This window comes from Canis lupus, chromosome 18 (genome assembly GCF_011100685.1).
Source record: "Canis lupus familiaris isolate Mischka breed German Shepherd chromosome 18, alternate assembly UU_Cfam_GSD_1.0, whole genome shotgun sequence".
NCBI lineage: Eukaryota > Metazoa > Chordata > Mammalia > Carnivora > Canidae > Canis > Canis lupus.
Genome location: NC_049239.1, coordinates 52,517,647 through 52,540,672, shown reverse-complemented (window position 1 = coordinate 52,540,672; position 23,026 = coordinate 52,517,647). Strand labels below are relative to the sequence as shown.

General features: G+C 45.0%; 1 protein-coding gene across 10 annotated transcripts in view; it reads left to right on the top strand.

Annotated features, from left to right (window-relative positions):
* SPDYC (speedy/RINGO cell cycle regulator family member C) overlaps nt 1–14,215 on the top strand; it is a 42,735-nt gene extending 28,520 nt beyond the window's left edge. For 3 of the 10 annotated variants that reach the window (XM_038563999.1, XM_038564003.1, XM_038564001.1), the window contains 7 exons: nt 7,673–7,838; nt 10,850–12,179; nt 12,448–12,506; nt 12,965–13,050; nt 13,152–13,323; nt 13,406–13,748; nt 13,941–14,208. In XM_038563999.1, the coding sequence (XP_038419927.1) occupies nt 12,038–12,179; nt 12,448–12,506; nt 12,965–13,050; nt 13,152–13,323; nt 13,406–13,748; nt 13,941–13,975 (837 nt within the window). In that variant the 5' untranslated portion in view covers nt 7,673–7,838; nt 10,850–12,037 and the 3' untranslated portion in view covers nt 13,976–14,208. Of the gene's footprint in view, nt 1–7,672; nt 7,839–10,719; nt 12,180–12,447; nt 12,507–12,964; nt 13,051–13,151; nt 13,324–13,405; nt 13,749–13,940 lie in introns of those variants that run through there. The other 7 variants (XM_038564002.1, XM_038564000.1, XM_038564008.1 and 4 more) reach the window with 7 other exon arrangements.
* The last annotated feature ends 8,811 nt before the right edge of the window (nt 14,216–23,026 follow it).

Genomic DNA, 23,026 nt, shown 5'->3' with positions numbered 1-23,026 from the left:
GTAGGAGACTTCTTCAGTTGATGTGTTTTATTTTCTGATTTTTGGTAGGGCGGATATGTATGTATGTACATATTTTTGTAGTTAGTAGGCTCCACGCAAAACGTGGGACTTGAATTCATGACCCTGAGATATACAGTTGCATGATCTACCAACTGAGTCAGGCAAGGAGCCCCCCAAACCTTTTGGTTTTAATAATAGCTCCATACAGATCTGCTAATAATCTTTTTTCATTTTTGTGGTATTGGGTGTTTTACAAGATTTCTAGTTCAATAGCACACTTATACCAATAGAGCAAAGTCCACAGTTTAGTGGATTTTCATTTGTTTGTTTGGTGGGGGAAGGGTTGGAGGCTTCCAATTTGTTTCTTTCTTTTTTGTGTTGTAAGATCCTAAATTTTCTTCTTCTGTTTTTTGCCCCCTCCACTACTCAATTGCTCAAGGACACCTCTTGCTAATTTTGGCCTTTTTTCTTCTTCCAGAACCTATGTGTTTTATTTTATATTTTATTTTATTTAAGTAAGCTCTGTGCTCAAGAAGGGGCTTGAATTCATGACCTGAGGATCAAGAGTCACATGTTCCAGGGACTGAGCTAGCCAGGCACCCCAGAACCTATGCATTCTAAAGACTGATGCCTCATATCCCACTCACAAGGAACTTACCTTGCCTGTGGTGCAAGCTCTGAACTCCTCAGACATTCTCCTAGTATTTTCAGGTTATGGAAGGTCTTTCCCACGGAGGTTCTAAATCCACTTTGAGCCCAGCTGCCAGCCCCCGCCCCCTCCTGTTTTTCTGGGCACAAAGCCTGCTAGTGGGCGGGGTGAGTTGGTGTGCTTTGTTTTTATTTAGTTATTTTGAAGATTGGACACTCTACTTTTAAGTTACATTGAGGCTGTGGTTTCAGCAGTGTCAGTCCCACTCTTCTTATTCTGATTTGTTTTGAGAGGAAACATTGAGAAATGGGGTCCCAGGCAGCTGCTCTGGTCCTCAGCTAACGGAGAGACTCCCGGCTCTTGTTTTGTGACTTCCTAACTCAGGGTTTTGTTCATTAGCTTTAAAAAAAATTTTTTTAAGGCTTATTTATTGGGGCACCTGGGTGGCTCAGTTGGTTACGCAGCTCACCTTTGATTTCGGCTCAGGTCTTGATCTTCAGGGTCCTGGGTTCGAGGCCGGAATGGGTGGGGGATGGACTCCAGGGCAGCACAGACTGGGCTTGAGATTCTCCCTCTCCCTCTGCCTCTCCCCTCACATGCTTGCTCTCTCTCAAATAAATAAGTAGATATGGTTGCTTAACCAACTGATCCACCCAGGCACCCCTCATTAGGTTTTACCCTTTCTTAGTTTCTAATATTTGCATTCGAGGTCATAAATTTCTGTCTCAGAATTATTACTTGTTCTCTAATTTGGATAGATGATATTTTGACCATGACTTGCAATCTAAAACAACACAAATCTATTTATTTTCTAACTTTTGTTGTGTTTTCTTTTTCCTTAGCCCAGAAATTTCATCAAATATTTCTTAGTTTCCAAATACATACTCCCTCCCCCTTTCTATTTATCTGTTTGTTGGTGATGTTTAACTTAATTGCATTGCGGTAAAAAGAATACAATTATTTTAATATTCTGAAATTAGTTGAGTTGCATTATGGTCGAGAATTTAATCCATTTATTGGAAAATGTTCTGTGCACGTTTTTCTGCATTTAAGTCCAATGCTCTGTATTTATCCACTAGGTCAAGTTCATTAACCACATTCTTCACGTCTTTTATACCTTTGGCAATTTTTTTCCTGCATGTGCCATCAGATCTACAACTGTGATTTGTCTGTTTTTCCTTGTGGTTCTATCCATATATGTAATATCCATTGACATATTTTTATTGCTTTATTGCTATTTATTTTTCCTTGTAGTTCTACCTACCTATGTATATGTATATATTTACATATCTTTATTGCTTATGGACTTTTTTTGTTCAAAGATTTTTTCAAGGGCAGCCCGGTGGCTCAGCGGTTTAGTGCCACTTTCAGCCTGGGATCCTGGAGACCTGGGATCAAGTCCCACATCGGGCTCCCTGCATGGAGCCTGCTTCTCCCTCTGCCTGTGTCTCTGCCTCTCTCTCTCTCTCTCTCAAATAAATAAATAAAATCTTAAAAAAAAATAAATAAAATCTTTTAAAAAAAGATTTTTTCTAAATATTTTTATTTATTTATTTGAGACAGAGAGAATGAGCCAGTGAGAGGAGGGGTAGAGGGAGAGGAAGAAGCAGTCTCCCCACTGAGCAGGGAGCCTGACACGGGGCTTGATCCCAGGACACCAGGACCATGACCTGAGCCCAAGGTAGATGCTTCACCAACTGAGCCCCAGACACCCCATGGACTTTATTTTTAATAATAAATACATTTTATTTTTTTATTTTTTATTTTTTTTAAAGATTTTATTTATTTATTCATGATAGTCACACACAGAGAGAGACAGAGAGGCAGAGACACAGGCAGAGGGAGAAGCAGGCTCCATGCAGGGAGCCCGACGTGGGATGGCGCCCCGGGCCAAAGGCAAGCGCCAAACCGCTGCGCCACCCAGGGATCCCAATAAATACATTTTAAATTGCTATATATTTTAGAAATCATTACGTAAGACCCTGTCTAGTAATGCTTTTAACATGGATTTTTTTTTCTGATACTAATATAGCTATTTCAGCTTTCTTTTAGCATTTGCCTTATTTTTTCTCTATCCTTGCCTTGTACTTCCAAATTTTTTATAGCCCTTTTTTTTTTTTTTTTTTGAGAGAGAGAGAGAGACAGCACAGGACCAATGGGGGAAGGGGCAGAGGGGCTTGATTTCATGGCCCTGAGATCATGACCTGAACCAAAAAGAAATCAAGAGTCGGCAGCCCAATTGACTAAGGCACCCAGGCACCCCTATATCCTTCTGTTTTATGTGTATCTTTTATAAATAGCATGCAGTGCTAATATATGGTTTTATAAATAGTAGATTCGTTAGCATAGCATAAATTATGCTGTGATAAATGTAGTGGGCAGAATAATGACTTCTCAAAGATGTCCACATCCCAATTCCTGGAGACTGTGAACTTCACATGGCAAAGGGTACTTTGCAGATATGATTAAGTCTAGGATCTTGAGATGGAGAGATTACTCTGGATCATCCAGGTGGGCCCAATGTAATCATAAGGGTCCTTACAAGTAGAAGTGGGGTCAGAGTTAGAGATTTAAATACACTGTGCTGTTATCTTTGAAGATAGAAGGGGGAGGCCATAAATCAAGGAATGCAGGCTGCTTCCACACGGGATGCAACCTTACTGTCACCTTGACTTTAGCAGAGTGACTTCTGACCTCCAGAACTGTAAGATAATAAATTTGTATTGTTTGAAGCCACTACATTTGTGGCAACTTGTCACAGCAGCAAATAGAGATCCAATACAATAATAAGCAACTCCAAAATCTCAGTGGCTTTCAAAAACAAAAGTTTATCTCTTGCTCACATTATTTGCCATTTACAGGTTAGCTCTGGATCTGTTTCCTGTCTCCTTTATTCCAGACTCCAGGCTAGGGAGGGCACCCAGTGCAGATGGAAAAGAAAGAGCAAGAGCCCTCCTTGGGGCTCTTACAGCTTCTGCTTAGATGTGGCATATAAAGCATTTATGCTCAGATTCCATTAACTGAAGCAAGCCACCCAGGAAAGTATAAAATGGGGTAGGGAGTAGAGTTGTCCCAGAGGAAAGACACCTGTCTTTTTGGGGAGGGACTAGCATGTATAAAGGCCCTGGGGCAAGGAGTGGAGGACGTAGTTGACAGAAGAACAGAAAGAAGCTGGTCTGGCTGGAGAATGGCCCAAGGGCAGGGCCAGGGGTGTGGTTGGAGATTGGAGCAAGACCGGATGGTGTAGGGCCTGGTGAACCATCCATTAATCCAGTAAATGTGAGCAGAGTGCTTACACAGTAGGCTCTGAGTCATGGCTGGAAATCTGGGGACAGACAAGGTTCCCGATCTGAAGGTATTGACCTAGTGGGCAGTAACAAGGAAGGGAGAGGATTGCGGGACAATGGGATCAGTGATCACAAAGGTACCACAGTTAAGGGAAAGTTTGTATTTTATTAAAAGAACTATTTTTATTTTTTATTTTTTTTAAGATTTTATTTATTTGTTCATAAGAGACACGTAGAGAGGCAGAGACACAGGCAGAGGGAGAAGCAGGCTCCCTGTGGGGAGCCTGATGTGGGACTCGATCCCAGGACACCAGGATCATAACCTGAGCTGAACTGAGCCACCCAGGTGCCCCAAAAGGACTATTTAATAAAGATCACTGCAGCTCTAGAGAGGGCCAAGAGCACAGAAAGGCAGAGACCATTCAGCAGACCACTGGTGGAGTCAGGCAGGAGGGATGGCCAGGGAGGCAGTGGGGGAGAGGGGAGCATGAACTAGGGAGAGATTTTTAAGCTAGAGTCCCCAAGATTTAGTGATGAATTGGATATTGGGGGTGTGAAAGAAAGTAAAAATACTTCCAAATTCTTCCCCAAGAGAACAGGGTCCAGCAAGGGGAATGAAGAAGGAGGATGATGAATCTTATCCCAAAGCAAACCTACTCTGTGCTTCCTATTTACATAAAGTTAAAAACAGGCAAAACTAACCTATGAGGATAGAATCCAGAATAGTGATTAGCCTGTGGGGGGAGGTGGTGTTGGTGGGGGGATTAGAGACTGGGCAGGGCACGTGGGGCCCCTGACCACACAGGTGTGTTCTGAAAATTCATCACATTACTCATTTCTGTTCTCTGTACTTCTCTATGTGGCTGCTGCGCTGCAATAACAAATTTACTTAAAAACAATGATTCCTACTTTTCTGTCATTGCTATGTTAATTTAGAGCAACTACTGGTAAGTAGATGGGGAACCGGAGGAAGGAACAGATTGGGGGTGGGGGGCAGATAATGCGCTGCCTCCTACACAGCCAACCAGGGCAGCTTTCAGCCGCCAGCTTCTGGCTTCTTCTAGAGCTGTCGGCCTTTGGCTGCCTCTCTCCTCTCTGGCTTTTGTCTCTCTCTGGGGCATCTTGAAGCCTTGAATGGGAGAATCCTGACCTTTGAAATCCCCCAATCTATTAACAATAACTGATGATTGAACATCATCCAAATGGAAGACTCTGTGAAAGACAATGTTAAGAGAGTGAAAAGATGAGCTATAGCTTGGGAGAAAATATTTACCAATCATATATCTGACAAAAGCTTGTATCTAGGCTATGTAAAGAACTCTCTAAACCTAACAGTAAGAAAACTAATGATCTAATTAACAAAGAGGCAACAGACTTTCTCCAGAGAAGACCCCCGGATGCAAAACGTATGCATGTCCTAGGGCTGCCAAGTAACAAAGTACCACGAACTGGAAGGCTTCAAAGAGAAAGCCTCTTTCTCTCTAGGTGCTGGAGGCTGGGAGTCCAAAATCAAGGTGTTAGTGCGGCCATGCTGCCTCTTTGAAGGGTGCAGGCAATCCCTGATGTTCCTTGGCTTGCAGCTACAACACTCCAATCTCCGCCTCTGATGTTACACGGCTATCTTCCCTCTGGGTGTCTTTTTATTTATTTATTTATTTATTTATTTATTTATTTATTTATTTATTATTTATTTATTTATTTATGAAAGAGTGCATGCATGTGAGCATGCGCACGATGCGGAGAGGCAGGGGGGAGGGAGAGAGAGAATCCCCAGCAGACTCCCCACTGAGTGGAAAGCACGACATGGGGCTCAAACTCACAACCCTGAGATCATGACCTGAACTAAAGCCGAGACTCAGATGTTTAACTGTGTGAGCCACCCAGGAGCACTGCGTGTTTGTCTTTACTGGGTATTCTCCTCTATGTGTCTGTCTCTGTGTCTCTTCCCTTCTAAGGACAACAGTCATATTGGACTAGGATTTACCCTAATCAAGTATGACCTCATCTTTACTTGATTACATCTGCAGAGATCCTATTTCCAAATAACCTCACATTCACAGGAAATGGTGGAGGGAGGGGTGACTAACATATCTTTTGCAGGAGTGGGGGGACAATAATAACACTCCACAACTGAAAATGAGCATGTGAAGACATGTTCAATATTGTTAGCCATTAGGGAAATGCAAATTAAAACCACACAACTAAGGAAACCAAAAAAATAAATATAGTTAGACACAGAAGTATATAACACATTACACAAAGAATTCCAGTAAAGATTGTTTAATTAAAATTTGTTGCTTAGAAATCCAATTATCGAATCCCTTTCACAAAGGGATTGCAGACACAGGCAGAGGGAGAAGGAGAAGGAAGAGCGAAGGAGAAGAAGGAAGCCCCTGCCCCTCCCAAAGCTGAAGCCAAAGCAAAGGCTTTGAAAGCTAAGAAAGCAGTGCTAAAAGACGTGAACAGTCACAAAAAAAAAGATCCATACATCACCTATATTCCAACAACCCAAGACCCTGCATCTCCGGAGGCAGCCCAAATAACCTGGAAAGAGCGCCCCCAGGAGAAACAAGCTTGATCACTATGCCATCATCAAGTTCCCCCTGACTACTGAGTCAGCCGTGAAGAAAATAGAAGACAACAACACACTTGTGTTCATTGTGGATGTCAAGGCCAATAAGCACCAGATCAAACAGGCTGTGAAGAAGCTCTATGACATTGATGTGGCCAAGGTCAACACCTTAATCAGGCCTGATGGAGAGGAGAAAGCATATGTTCGACTGGCTCCTATCATGCTTTGGATGTTGCCAAAAAATTAGGATAATCTAAACGGAGTCTAGTCGGCTATAAATCTAAATACAATTTTTTTCACCATAAAAAAACGAAATCCAATTATCAAAAGTTTATGTGTAGATGGTGTCAGAATAATTTTTAAAAATGGTAGAGAAGGTCTATATTCACTTGTAGGTAGAAATAGCTAGGAAGGGGTGAAAAAAAAGAAAATAAACCATAGGACTAAAATAAAGAATACTGACAATACTAAAATTGTCTCTGAAAAATAGCCACTCTGAAAAACAGTTTTCCAGTCTCTTATACATTTACCATCTGATTCCTCCTAGGTGTTTATCCTAGAGAAAAAAAATTATGTCCATGTAAAAACCTGTATACAAATGTTCGTAGTAGCTTTGTTAGAAATAGCTCATACTGGAGACAACCTATTCCATACCGTGGAATACCACGTGGTAATAAAAATATGTGGTGATAAAAAGGAAAGAACCATTGATACATGCAACAACCTGGATGGGTCTCAAGGGCATTATGTTGGGTGAAAAAGCCAGCCTCAGAAGGTAACATACAGTACAATTCCAATTATGTAATGTTCTTAATGTGATAAATTATAGAGACAGAGCACAGATGAATGGTTGCCAGAGGCGGGGGGTGGGGTGGGAAGGAGGGTGTGATTCTAAAGGAGTCATGAGGGAGTTGCTTTGGGTGATGGAATAGTTGTGTATCCTGCTTGAAATGGTAGATATGTCAATCCATGTGTATAATGACATTATAGAACTAGACACCAAAAAAAAAAAAGTGAGTGCTTGTGAAAACTGATGAAATCATAGTGATGTTGTACCAATGTCAATTTCCTGGTTCTAACTGTTCTCTGATTATGTAAGATGTTACCATTGGGGGAAGCTGGGCGAAAGGGACACAAAAACTTTCCATACTTCCCTTTTTTCAGAGAGGCACCAGGAGTTGGGGAGAGACGGAGGGAAGAGAGAGAATCCTAAGCAGTCTCCATGCGGGGCTCAATCTCATGACTCTGAGATCATGACCCAGGTTGGAATGAAGAGTTGGATGCAAACCGACTGAGACACCCAGGCTCCATACTTTTTAAAGCGACATCTGTGAGAGTCTAAATTCTTTCAAAATAAAAAATGAAAAAGTTCTCTTAAATATAGTGTAGCAGCCCAAGGCTGGCATGGATGGAATGGGCCTGAAGCCCCCAACAGATTTTTTTGTACTCACTTACTGAGGGGGAAAGGTCCACAACACAGTTGGTCTGCAGGATTCATTCATTCATTTGTTCTGAATACCCTCTGTGTGTCAGGATCTGTCCAGAAACAGCAGTAGAGCAGATAGCCAGGCTCCCTGTCTTACGCTTCAACGTGGGGCCTGGGCCAGACAGCCAGGCTGAAAATGTGGCCCTTCACTCACTAGCTGCGTGGCTAACTGTGAGTCACTTAACCTCTCAGAGACCACCCAAACTCGGTGGTTTAGTTGTAGTTCTCCTTGGTAAAATGAAGCAACTAACTATCCACTTTGTAGGGTAGTCATGAACATGTGAGCTGATTCAATTACAGACTCTTTAGTGACACGTTTTGAGGGTTTGCTGTGGAGACCATGGGGGTCACACTTTCCTTTCTGGGGGAAGCCAAGAAAAAATACACAAAAGGAAACACATATACCCCTCCCCCCACACATACACATATACAAGCAGGGTGGCCTGATGAAGACCTAGTAGTCAGGGAAAGGCTCAGCAGCCTCAGGGAGCATGAGAGGTGCCCCAAAGAGAGCATGAAACCCAGAGAGACCGAGAGACCAAGAAACGACGAGATTCAGACATTCATAGAGACTCAGAAACCTAGAGATTCTAAGGCACCAAGAAATAGAAAGACGTCCAGAGGCCCAGAGTGACCAAGAGATTCAGAGATTCATATAGAGACCCAGAGACTGAGGGAGATACAAAGATTCAGGGAGACCCAGAGACTGAGAGAGATCCAGAGAGGAAAAGACAGCCTGAGAGAGCCAAAAAGACCTAGAGCACCAAAAAGACCCACAGACCCAGAGATGCCAAAAGACTAGAGATATAAGAGATTTTATATATGTCTAGAGGCTTGGAGACCTGGAGAGATCCAGAAACACCAAGAAACTCTGAGAAATACCCAGATACCCAGAAATGTGGGGAGATTGAGAAATAGAGAGAGATCAAGAGATTAAGGGACTCAGAAACCAACAGGGATGGGGAGGTGGGCACAGTGCAGGAGGGGCAGTCCCAGGGAATGAAAATTTACACTGGTAGCCAGAGTCAAAGCCCTGACACTGGGAGCAGACACAGCTGCTGGGTGTCCAACCAGTGAAGATGAATTGGGCCACAGGGAGGAGTCTGCATCTTAGGTTCCCCAGACCTGGTCTCCAAACCTGGCTCCGTGCTCACCACCCACCTGGCTCAGCCACATTTCCTTCTTCTTTCATTCAAATGTCAGCAGGTTGAGGTCCTGAGCCTCAGTGTCCCCTCTGAAAAATGGCAATGAGAATCACAAAACCTACCTACTGGGGAGTGGGGAGGGTGGGGCAGATGTGTTGGTCATGTGACTTGAGCCCACTTCTGTCGTCACCAGTGGTGGGACTTGGAACATAAGTGATTCAACTTCTTTCTGGTCTCCATTTCTATCAAAAAATGTATTTTAAAAGTCACCCGTCATTACTGCACACTCATTAGGATGGCTACTATCAACAAAACAGAAAATCACAAGTGTTGACAATAATGTGAAGAAGTTAGAACCCTTGCCCACTGTTTACAGGACCATGAAATGGGGCCATCACTGTAGAAAACAGTTTGGTGTTTCCCAAAAAAATTAAACATAGAATTACTCCCTGACCCAGCAATTCCCCTTCTCGGTGTATAGAAAAGAAATTGAAAGAAGTGAAAGCAAGATCTCGAGATATTTGTATACTTGTTTATAGCTGCCCCATTCACCATAGCCGAGATATGGAAACAGCCTAGGTGTCCATCAATGGATTCATCAGTGGATGAATGGATAAGCAAACTGTGGTCTCTACACAGAATGGAATATTATTTGGCCTTCAAAAGGGAAGGAAATCCTGCCATATGTTAGGGATGAATAAACCTTGAAGACATGGGAATTCCTGGGTGGCTCAGCGGTTTAGCACCTGCCTTCGGCCCAGGGCGTGACCCTGGAGTCCCTGAATCGAGTCCTGGGATCAAGTCCTGCATTGGGCTCCCTGTATAGAGCCTGCTTCTCCCTCTGCCTGTGTCTCTGTGCCTCTCTCTGTGTCTCTCATGAATAGATAAAATCTTTAAAACAAAAAAAGCTTGAAGACATACTAAATGAAATAAGCCCATTACAAAAAAGACAACTACTGTGTGATTCCACTTGTAGGAGGTCCCGAGAGTAGCTGAATTCACAGACACAGAAAGCAGAATGCTGGTTGCTTTGCACCAGAAGAGGGGAAATGGGTAGTGACTATTTAATAGCTATAGACACCCAGGGTTTTTTTTTTTTTTTAATATTTTATTTATTCCTGAGAGGCAGAGACATAGGCAGAGGGAGAAGCAGACTCCCCACAGGGAGCCAGGTGCCAGACTCGATTCTAGGACTCCGGGATCACAACCTGAGCCAAAGGCAGATGCTCAACCAGTGAGACATCCAGGTGCCCCTAGACACCAAGTTTTGCAAGATGAAGAGTTTCAGAGATGAACGGTAGCGATGGTTGCACAACAATATGAATGTACTTAAAAATAATCAACTTAAAAATGGCTAAGGTAGTAAATTGTACATTATGTGTATTTTGCCACGATTAAAAAAAAAAAAAAAAGGAGGGAAGAGTGTCACCTGTCAAATATGGAAAGTAATGCAGGTGCTGACTGTCCCATAGGATTGTAGACAGAGTAAATGAGCCAGTGAAGACGGAAAGGTCTGCTGGGGCTGAGGGTGGGAGTTGGGTGGGGGGGTGGGGGGTGCAGTGAAAGGGGCTTGGTGGTCTTTGGGAAAGGCCTCCCCGTCTCCCACCTTGGAGCCCCTGGCTAGGCTCCCCCTACCGCTAAAGGATCTTGGGAGGGGGATGCAGACTCTGGGATTTCTCATGCCAAGACACTCTCCTCTCCGGCTCCTAGGTTTTGAGGTTCCTGGATCCTAAACAAACACAGACACTGCCAATGACCCTGCCCCACCAAGGCCCTGGTGGTGAATCCGGTGAATCCGGTGAATCGGGCCCAGGGCTCGTTTCCGGCCCGCAACCTTGGCTCCACCTTTGTGAGGAAGTGGGGAGGGGCCCGGGCGGTGTCATCATTCAGGCCCTGGGGTCCCTCCGGCCTGCTTTATCCCTCTTGCAGATGATGCAGCTTTGGAGAAGCTCCTACCTGGGGGAGCGGAGAGGGCGCAAAGCCCCACCCCCTTCCCGGAAAGGGCGCTGATTGGTGAAGGGCGAGGGGGCGGGGCAGCGCCATGGCTATATAAGCGCAGTCCCTCCAGCGCGGGGGAGTTGCGCTGTAGGTCGTCCCCTAGCTCAGGTAAGACACTTTGGAGGAGGGTGGGCGTCTGTGGGAGCGTAGGTGGAGGCCCCCAGGTTGGCCGCAGGATGCTGAGCAGCAACTTCTGAGCCCCGTAGTTGGCATCTCTTCCCGTAGCTTGCAAAGGGTAAGGTGGCCCCACCTAACCTTACTCTAAATCCGGCATTTGTCTAATAACATCCCCACTCTGGGCCTCAGCTTCCTCTCCATGAAGGAGGGTTGGTGGTCCTTCCAAGTATGCCGCTTGGGTGTGGGGTGAGGGGGTATTTGGGAGTTGGGGGGCAAGAGGAGCAATTAAACTCTGGCTCTTGGAGGTCAGGCAGGCCCAACCTTTAAGTGGCCGTGAGACTGACACGCTTCAGCTTCGGGGTTTGCAAAATGAGTATTGGCCTATACCCACCTACCCGGATGAAGTGAGATAATGCCCTCAAAGAATTGAGCACAGCTCCAGGCACTTAGGAAGCCCTCAGTGGTGGCTGTTGCTGCTATGCTTACTCTCCAGCTTGGCCTGGGGCCCCAGGATGGGGTGGGGGGAGCTGCAGCCTCCAGGAATTCTGCTGCTTCTCTGGTCTCCTCACCCCACACGTATGCCCATTTCTAGTCTGCTCCGAGCACTGCACTCCCACCCTCCCAAGTCTCCATGCTCATCTCACCACTTCCTGGAGGTCTTTTGTCAGGCCAGCCTCAAAAACCCCCTTGATTTGTGGGGAGCGAGGGGGTAGGTGCTAATCCTGAGGCTACTTTCTCTACAGGCCATCCTGCCCCACCCCACCCGTCCCCATCCCCTAGGAGATGAGTGACGCTCAAGACTTTGCCACTTTCCCAGTGGTTGCCACCCAGGTGAAGCTGGGGGGCTGGAGCCATCAACGTGGGGGTAGTGGGTCTGTTCATCCACGCCGGCACCAGGAGCTCCAGGCTTTTCTCAACCTTCTGGGTGAGTTCACTCAGGGACTGGCGTGGAAGCATCTGTGAGGACCAAGTGTGAAACTGAAGTGAAGGTGGGGGGGACATTCACCCGCCATGCAAGTATCAGCAATCTCTGCCCCTTCCCTTCTCAGGTGACCCCAGTTTGGCAAGGGGAGGGGAGGGGTCCTGTCAGAATGTGGGTTCAGTGGAGGTTTGAGCTTTGGAACTCTGATGCCACTCTTGTCTCGTGGGGGCTGGTGGTAACCCCAGTCCACCATTCCTCTTCTCTACTCCAGAGCACAGTTTCCTCCAGGAATTCCTTTCCAGAGATCCCTGTTTCCAGATTTCGGATAAGGTGAGGTGACACTGGGAACAGAGGCTGGGAGTCACCTGGGGCGGTCTGAATTAGTGGAGCTTGAATGCTGCTATTTCACTGGGCCTCCTGGTCTGGTACTGGGAGCATTTCTTTTTCTTTTTCTTTTTCTTTTTTTTTTTTAAGATTTTATATATTTATTCATGAGAGTCACTGAGAGAGGCAGAGACATAGGCAGAGGGAGAAGCAGGCTTCCTATGGGGAGCCTGATGCAGGACTTAATCCCAGGACCCTGGGATCACGACCTGAGCCAAAGGCAGATGCTCAAACACTGAGCCACCCAGGAGTCCTGAGCATCTCTCTTTTAAGTCTGTTTTTACCTGACCACTTCCCCTGGGTTTTCTGACCCACACCGCGGCTTCCTTGGGTGTAAATGGGCCTGGCACAGTCCCCTCTCCTGCAGGCCTCACTGTAACCTCTCCCCCTTTCTGTGTCTGCAGTATCTCCTGGCCATGGTGCTGGTCTACTTTCGGCGTGCCAACCTGAAGCTCAGCGAGTACACCCATAGCAACTTGTTCTTGGCCCTGTGAGTGGCCCTGGGTGGTGGGGACATTCATAAGGAGTTGTAGGATGGGGCAGTGCAGGTGCTTATGGCCTCTGCTCTCTGCCTGCTGTCTCCATGACTAGGTTTCTTGCAAACGACATGGAGGAGGATCTTGAGGACCCTAAATGTGTGATTTTCCTGTGGGCCCTGGGAAAAGATTGGCGTTGTCGGGTAGCAGACTTCCTACATCAAAGGGATAAGCTGTGGGCCCGGATGGGCTTCCGGGCCATGGTGAGCCGCCAGTGCTGTGAGGAGGTGAGGCCCCACCATCAACCCGGGTTGGGGAAACAAGGTTGGACTTCCCACCCCCACTTACTGTGTACTCTACTCATGCCAGGTCATGGCCAAGGAGCCGTCCCACTGGGCCTGGACTCGAGAGCGGCGTCCCCACCACGGTGGGGCTCAGAGGGGCTGCACAAAACCCCGAGTTGCCCTCCCCGGGGGCCCCGGCCTCTCACCACCTGCCTGTTCCCTCTGTAGTTTGCCCTCTTCCCCCAGCCACTGCAGCCACCAGCCCCACCCCTTGCCTGTCTTGTTCAAGTGTCCTTCCCCAAACCCTGAGCGACACTGCCCTGACCCGCAAGCTTGTCTTTCGGTGGCTGGAGACCCCTTGGGGGGGGGCTTCCTCATCATCCTGCCCCCCCAACTGCAACTAGAGCCAGGCACCTACACTCTCTATAGTGAGTTGGGGACAGCAGCTGGGGGTGGGCTTAGGAGCCTGGGAGGTGGGTGTGGGGCTTGACAGAATGGGAAGGAGGGGCATAGGGCCTGGGGTCCAGCAGGCCTGGGCACCTGTCCCACCTTTGCCAACTCCTACTTGTTTGCTTTTGCTAAGTGTCCTCTCTGAGCCTCTCTTTGTCCTTTCTCTCTAGTCCTCCCGAAGCCTCCACCATGCCCTGGGCACTGACATGTGCAGAGTGAAGAGCAGCCCACCTCCTTGCCTGCTGACCTAAGCCCCACTGGCTGTGGCCCCCTGGCCTTCTGTCTTATTGGCTTCAGGCTGGCAGTGCTGCCCAGGTCCCCTGTCACCTCCTCCCAACTGTATGCACTCTGACCCTGGCCCCTCTAATAAACTCGTGTCTATAGGACACCAACTGTGCTTAGGCCCTGGCCTGGCTCCTTGACCCAGGGTCGGGGTAGGGACGAAATTGGAGAGGGAATCCTTTTTTTTTTTTTTTTTTTTAATTTTTATTTATTTATGATAGTCACAGAGAGAGAGAGAGAGAGAGGCAGAGACACAGGCAGAGGGAGAAGCAGGCTCCATGCACCGGGAGCCCGACGTGGGATTCGATCCCGGGTCTCCAGGATCGCGCCCTGGGCCAAAGGCAGGTGCCAAACCATTGTGCCACCCAGGGATCCCTGGAGAGGGAATCCTGCCGGGTTTAGGTACCAGTGATTGAGACTCGTGAGCACGGGCTCTGTAATAACAATTCCTCTTTCCATTGATGACCCCTTTCCATTGATGACCAGTCATCCTGAACTGCTATTTCACTGGGCCTCTATATGTTTCCCCTCTATAATGTCACCCATAAATGATGAAATCTACACAGTGTGGATGAAGTTGAATGAGAAAAAGTATATGCAGCCCTTACAAGAGGCCCTGGAACCTCTAGGACAAAAAAAGCTTAAATGGTGAAGCCCCCTAGAGTTAGCCTAGACATACCTGCAAGGGCCAGGTCTGCTTAGGAATAAGACCTGGTCCCTTCGCTGGGCTGCAATAAAATATAATGCAATTATTATAATACTTGTCCCCTGTCCCCAAGAGGAAATTTGTCAATGAGGGAGCAGAGAAGGCTTTCCAGAGGAGGTGGCATTAGAGCTGGGCCTTGACCAATGTCAAGTTTGCCCATGGAGGGGCAGAAGTCATGAGGTAGGCTATTCTAGAAGATTATTCCAGAGGAATAGATTAGACTTGGTCTCTGATGCCAGACAGCTTCTATCTAACTTCTAGGTTTCTATGTGACCTTGTCATATTACTTAATCGCCATAGCGTCATCCACAAAATGGATATTATACTTAAATTGGGTGTTGTGAGATTCGAATGCATTAATCCTAGAAGTGTTTACAACAGTCTCGGGCAGCCTGGGTGAGTCAGGGGTTTAGCGCTGCCTTCAGCCCAGGGCATGATCCTAGAGACCCGGGATCAAGTCCCACATCAGGCTCCCTGCATGGAGCCTGCTTCTCCCTCTGCCTATGTCTTTGCCTCTCTCTCTCTCATGAATAAATAAATAGAATCTTGAAAAAAGAAAAGAACAATCTCAAGAACAGAGCTCAGATGTGAGGCCTGCGTGTTCCTGGTAGAGGAAATGGCTGCCTAGGGATGGTCTGGAGGGAAGGGTGTGTTTGGGGAGTGGCTGGAGCTGAAGCTGAAGTCCACATGGGTCAGAGAGGGGAATCTGGGCACCCTTCCTATGCATGCTCTATGAGTGGCTCCCAAGAAGCATGGAAGTAAAAAAGCTGGGAGATAGCAGACATTAGAAGCCAAGACAAGGGCTACAAAGTATTTTTAATTTGTTCTTCAAATAGGGAATATGTTCACGTGTACATTTTAAGTTTTGAACCAAGAGTCACCTCCTACCCCTGGCTACCTTTCCTGGAAGCAATAAAACTAATAGTTTATGTCCTTCCAGAGAAAGAATATAAGCATACATAACCAAATGCGGTATGATAAAAAAATATGTGTTTGGTCTTTGTCCCTGGTTCCCCGCACAGAGTTACTAAAACCCTTCTGAGTCATAGGGGTGAATTTTGTTATTCACAATGAGCCCCTTCAAGCCACACCTGACTTTATGCTAATGAGGTGACTCAGGGTGGGTCCCCTACTTAGCTTCAGAGTGGTGTCTGGTCACTAGGAAGATCAGTCAAGAGTGGGGACTTTCAGCTTCCCCACCACCTCTGGGGAGGAGAGGAGGCCTGGAGATTGGAGTATTTCTGGACACAGATGTGCTGGGAGGGTGGCCCACCTAGAGAGGGCACTGGAGCTCTGCACCCTTCCCTGCAATGCCTTGTCTTATGCATTTCTTCTCTTTGGGTGTTTCAGAGTTGTATCCTTTATTATTTTTTTAAGATTGTATATATTTATTTGAGAGGGAAAGAGAGAGCAGGGGGAGGGAGGAGTAAACTTTCCACTGAGCAGGGAGCCCAGCACAGCGCTTGATTCCAAGATGCTGAGATCATGACCTGAGCCAAAAGCAGATGCTCAACTGAATGAGCCATCCAGGTGGCCCAGGGTTGTATCCTTTATTTTATTATTTTAAAAAAGGTTTTATTTATTCATGAGAGACAGAGAGAGAGAGGCAGAGACACAGACAGAAGGAGAAGCAGGCTCCATGCAGGGAGCCCGATAGGAGACTCAATCTCCAGACTGGGATCACACACCCTGAGAGGAAGGCAGACACTCAACTGCTGAGCCACCCAGGCGCCCCAAGTTGTATCCTTTAAAATAAAGCTCATAAGTAAAGCACATTCCTGAGTTCTGTGAGTCTTCTACCAAATTAACAACCCGAGGAGGGGGTTGTGGGCACCCCAGATCTAAAGATGGTTTCTTATCCATACATTTCTTTTGACAATTGTATGGTATTCCTCTTCATGGATGTACCAAAATGTAACTTGTTTCTTATCTGTTGACATTTTATTTATTTATTTATTTTTTTATTTTCTGTTGACATTTTAATTGCTTCCAGAGTTCTGCTCTTCCTAACAGTACTACAGAGAGTCACTAAGACTTTGTAAAGACATCATTATTCAAATGTGAAAAGATATCTATAGTATGAATTCCTAGAAGAATTGCCCCAAGGCCACATCAAAATAGGCATTTCTACAATTTTTGCCAAATGTCCCTCTATAGAGGCCAAGATCATACCGGCCCCTCCTCCAGTATATGTGAAGACTGTTTTCCAGAACATTCACCAATCAGTGACATACCAGATTTTTTATCTTTGCCAAACTGCTAAGTGGAAAATGATCTCTTAGTGAAGTTCTAATTTGCATTTCTTCTTCTTTTGAGTGAATTCAAGTTCATATTTTTAAGAGAACTGTTTGTTTTCTTTTCTGTGAACAACCCTATTCTTTGCCCATTTCTCTCATTTTTGGTTTCTGATTGGCATATAAGGGTTTGCAGGAAAAAAAGCCCTTTGAGATGTCAATTGTAAGTATTTTCTTCAGCTTATGGCTTACTTCTCTGTGCAGACTTTTTAATGCAGCAAAATAAGCTTTTTTTGTGGCTTCTGGGTTTTGTGTCATTGTTAAAAAGAACTTTCCACACTGAGATGACTAAATCTTCCTTAGCTTTGGCTACATTTTTATTTTCATTTTTTACATTCAAATTTTGAGTTCATCTGGAATTTATCATGTGCAAAATTCCTTCCCATTTTCCTAATGCCTTTTATTTAAAAGCTCTTTCCGGGGCAGCCTGGGTGGCTCAGTGGTTTAGTGCCGCCTCCAGCCCAGGGCCTGATCCTGGAGACCTGGGATCAAGTCCCATGTCGGGCTCCCTGCATGGAGACTGCTTCTCCTGCTACTTTTCCCTCTCTCTCTCTGTCTCTCATAAATAAATAAAATCTTTAAAAAAAATAAAAGCTCTTTCTCAACAGATTTGAAATACTACTTTTGTTATATATTAAATCCCTCTGTGCATTTGGATCTACTTCTAGATTTTTCTTTTTTTCTTTTTTTTAAGTAGGCTCCACTCCCAGTGTGGAACCCAATGTGGGACTTGAACTCACAACCCTGAGATCAAGACCTGAGCTGAGATCAAGAGTTGGACACTTCCCTGACTGAGCTACTTAGGCACCACCTACTTCTAGATTTTTCTAACTTCCTTTTTTTTTTTTTTTTAATTTTTTTTTTAATTTTTATTTATTTATGATAGTCACACAGAGAGAGAGAGAGAGAGAGGCAGAGACATAGGCAGAAGGAGAAGCAGGCTCCATGCACCGGGAGCCCGACGTGGGATTCGATCCCGGGTCTCCAGGATCGCGCCCTGGGCCAAAGGCAGGCGCCAAACCGCTGCGCCACCCAGGGATCCCTAGATTTTTCTAACTTCCAATGATCTTACATGCATCAGTACCCCTCCTTAATTATTACATCGAATTATTTTGGATTTATTGTGTTTTTATGGATTTATTGTGTTTTAATATCTGGAGTCATTTAGTCTCCAATGACTTCTCTTTGTTTTCAGAAGTTTTCTGGGTATTCTTGCTTGTTTAATTTGCCACACGAACCTTAAAACCTTTCTAGCCACCCCTCCAATCAGTTAAAATATTAATTGTGCTATATCTATAGATTGCTTTAAGGAGAATGGACATCTTTAAGAAGTATGTTGGCATCCAGAATAGTGTCTGTCCCTGACTTCTGCTTCTTTCAGGTGGTACCAATGGCCAGTGACTCCCAAATTTATACCTCTGTTCTGAGAACTGTTCCCTCCTTGGGCTTCTCTGCTTGGAGAAAGTGTTCCCAAAGGTCTTCCACTATCCCCCACCAGCTTGCTGAGTCCCTTCTGCTTCATTAATCCACTCAGGTGGTCAAGCCAGGTCAAGGTTTAGAGTTGTTTTTGACACCCTCCTGTGTTCCAAGAGCCATATCTAACCAGTAATTAAGTCCTATTGGTGGTGGTGGTGTTTTTTTTAGGCTGATTTTTTAAAAAGATTTTTATTTTTTAAGTAATCTCTACACTCCATGTGGGGCTTGAACTTACAACCCCAAGATCAAGAGTCACACCTCTGGGTGTTTTTTTGTTTTTTTTTTTTCCTCTGTGTGTTTTTAATAGCTTTATTTAATTTATTTTTTTTAAAAGATTTTATTTATTCATTCATGAGAGACAGAGAGAGAATGGCAGAGACACAGGCAGAGGGAGAAGCAGGCTCCCACACAGGGAGCCCGATGTGGGACTTGATCCCGGAACCCCAGGACCATCCCCTGAGCCAAAGGCAGATAGACGCTCAACCACTGAGCCACCCAGGTGTCCCTGTTTTTAACAGCTTTATTGAGGTCCAGTTGACATACAATAAACCAAATATACTTAAAGTGTACATTTTGTTTTGACATGTATATACCCATGAAACCATTACCATAATCAAGATAATGTACATATCCATCACCCCAAAAAGTTTCCTTAAGCTCCTTGGTGATCCTTCTCTCCCACCCTTTACCATTTGCCAGCTCCCCGCCCCACCCCCAGGTAACCAATGATCTGCTTTCTATCACTAAATTGGCATCTTTTTCTCCAGACTTTTCATGTAAGTGGAATTATATAGTACATACTCTTGTTTGGCTTCTTACATTTGTTATAATTATTCTGATATTCATCTATTGTTCCTTTTTACTACTAGGTAGTGTTCTATTGTATATGTATACCACCATTTGTTTATCCATTCATAATGTGTGCATGAACATTTGATTGGTTCCAGTTTGGGTTGCTACAACTAAAATTGCTATGAATAGCTTTCAGGTCTCTGCTCTGAGGAGGCCCCAGTGCAACTTCTCTGCTAGTCCTGAATCTGGCTTCATCTGGCACCAGCCACCTTCATCATGCTGCCTAAGTTTGACCCCAAGGAGGTCAAAATCGTATACCTGAGATACAGTGGCAGGTGGTCAGTGCCATGTCAGCCCTGCCCCCTAAAACTGGTCCCTTGGGTCTGTCCCCCAAAAGGACTGGAGATGACATTGCTAAAAGCAACTGGTGATTACAAGGGACTGAGGATGACCGTCAACAGAAAGGACCAAATTTAAGTGGTACGTTCCTTTTTATTTTGGCATAAAATAAATTTTATTTAATTTAGTAAGATATATGTAATAATTCAAATCAGGCTATGATATTCCTTTGCTCATTGGTTGGGGTGGTACCTTTTGCCTTTGCCCTGATCATCAAAACCCTCAAGGAACCACCAAGAGACAGAGCAGAAAAACATTAAGCACAGTAGAAACCTCACTTTTGAAAAGATGGTCAACATTGCTGGACAGATACCCCACTGATCTTTAGAGCTCTCAGGAACCATTAAACAGATTGTGGGGATTGCCCAGTCTGTGGGCTGCTGTTGGTGGCTGTCACTCTCATGACACCATAGATGACATCAGCAGTGGTGCAGTGGAATGCCCAGCCACAGAGTAGAAGATTTCAAGAAAGGATCATTTGACCACACACACACACAAATTCATGAATATTCACACACAAGTCTTTGTGTGGACATGTGCTTTTGTTTCTCTTGGGTAAATGCCTAGGAGTGGAATAATGGGTCATATATGGCAGGTAAGTGTATGTTTAACTTTTCCTTTTATTTATTTATTTATTTATTTATTTATTTATTTATTTATTTATTTATTTATTTATTTATGTTAGTCACAGAGAGAGAGAGAGAGAGAGGCAGAGACACAGGCAGAGGGAGAAGCAGGCTCCATGCATCGGGAGCCTGATGTGGGACTTGATCCTGGGTCTCCAGAATCATGCCCTGGGCCAAAGGCAGTCGCTAAACCGCTGCGCCACCCAGGGATCCCTACTTTTCCTTTTTTTAAGAGACTTTTTTTAGAGCAGTTTTGAGTTTACAGAAAAATGATTCAGAAAATATAGGGAATTTGCATTTGTCCTCCCATTCCTCACATTGATTCTCCTATTAATAAGTATCTTGCACAAGTGTGGTATATTTGTTGCAGTTGATAAACCAATATGAATATATTAGTGTTATTAACTAGAGTCCATAGTTTACATTAGGATTTACTCATTAATGCTGTACATTCTTTGGGTTTTGACAAATGCATAATGTCATGTTCCTGCCATTATAGTGTCATACAGAAGTTTCATTGCCCTAAAAATGCCCTTGTCTTTTATCTATTCAGCACCCCTCCTCCCCAAACCTCTGATTTTTTTTTTTTTTTACTGTCTCTAGTTTTGCCTTTTACAGAATGTTATATAGTTGAAATCATACACTATATAGTTTTTTTCCTGGCTTCTTTTACTGATCAATAGGCATTTGAGATTCCATCATCTTTCTGTAGCTTGATAGATCATTTATATTTATTGCTAAATATATGCTTAGCTTTTTAAGAAACTGTCAAACTGTTTCCCAAAGTAATGGTTTTATTCTGAATTCCCACCAGCAGCATTTGAGAGTTTTGGCTCCTCCACATCCTTGCCAACATGGTCAGTCTTTTTCATTTTACTGTTTTAGTAAATGTGTAGTGGTGGTCCTTTGGGTTGTTTTAATTTGCATTTTCCCAGTGAATAATTAATGTGTTGAGCATTTTTTCATGTCTTATTTGCCATTTGTATATCTTCTTTGGCAAAGTGTTCAAGTCTTTCACCCACTTTTACTGGATTATTTTTTAAGTTGTAGAAGTTCTTCATATATTCTAAATACAAGTTCCTCATCAGATACAATTTTTGAAATAATTTCCTCCTAGTCTGTGGCTTGTCTTTTCATTTCCATAAATAGTTCCTCTGAAAGAACAAAAGTGTTTTATTCTGATGAATTCAATTTAATTTTTTCTCTTATTGTTTGTGGTGTTTTGTGTCGTGTTTAAGAAATCTTTGCTAAACCTAAGATCATCAAATTTTTCCTGTGCTTTCTTCTGGAAGTTTTATAGTTTTAGGGTTTATATTTAGGTGTTTAACCCGAGTTAGAGTTTGATGATGTGTCCTAAATGGTTATCAGATCCATCTACTTGTCTCTCCCACCTACCACTTCCCTAGCTTGAGCCACCACTCTCCCTGGTCTTTTATCTGCACTCCCTGCTTCCTCTATTTTCCCCTTACCCCACTCCTTTGCAGCCTCCTTCTTCATCTGTACAAATCTGAGCAGCCTTCTACCCCACATAGAATAAAATGGAAACTCCCATGGTTCACCTAGCCCTGCCATAACTCTCTGCTCAAGTAACGCTATACATATTTTGGTATCTCCACTGTGCCAACGCAGTTCCCGGACCTGACATCTCCCTTACCCCTTATATGACCCCTCATGTGTCTGATTTATGCCTACTCTAACCCCTGGATTAAATAGGGTTTAGCACCAATTCTTCCCAATTCATTATGGATGTCATCATTAAATGAATGTGTATGCCCTTTAGAGGGGTTGAGGCCACCATCTTATGCTCAGGGAAGCACAGTGCTTTGCACATACAGGAGGTGGTCAGTGACTATTTGGTGAACAATCAAAAGCACTCAGTAGGAGTGACAGGTTTTGTGAAGGTGATTCTGGGGACTGTGGGACAGATAGGTTGGGCCAGAGAGGGGTGGCTTCTGCATACCTCTCCAGAGCCTCTTTCTTCTTTTGGGCCCTTATTTATTCCCTGTGACCTAGTTACAAGGAACACCTGCTGTTCCCTTCTTTGGCGTGTGTTCTCCCAGCCTCTGGGCCTTTGCACAAGCTGGTCCCAACCCCCCACCCCAAGCCCTCTCCAGCGACTCATTGCATAGTTGACTTCAACGTGTTCATTAGGATTCAACTTTCTTTTTTTTTTTTTAATTTTTTTAAAATTTTTATTTATTTATGATAGTCACAGAGAGAGAGAGAGAGAGAGAGGCAGAGACACAGGCAGAGGGAGAAGCAGGCTCCATGCACCGGGAGTCTGATGTGGGACTCGATCCCGGGTCTCCAGGATCGCGCCCTGGGCCAAAGGCAGGCGCCAAACCGCTGCGCCACCCAGGGATCCCAGGATTCAACTTTCTAATCATCAAAACCAGGGGACTGGGGGAACCTGCACCCCCAGCAGGGGGCTGGTGTGTCTTAGTCGTGGGTCTCTGCTGTGCAAAGGCTTTGGCAGAGGGGTTTAGTCAAGATCGGATGCAGGAACGCTGCACGGTGAAGAGCAAAGAGCCCAGGCGCTGGTTCCACCTCCAGGGAGGGCGCTCGGCAAATCACCTCTTCCGCCTCAGTTTTCCTTCTCCCTAAAGTGAGAAGGTGTGAATGAGGTCAGATTACGCCAGTGGCTCTCACGCTTCTTGCGGCCGTGGGTCCTAAAATCCTAG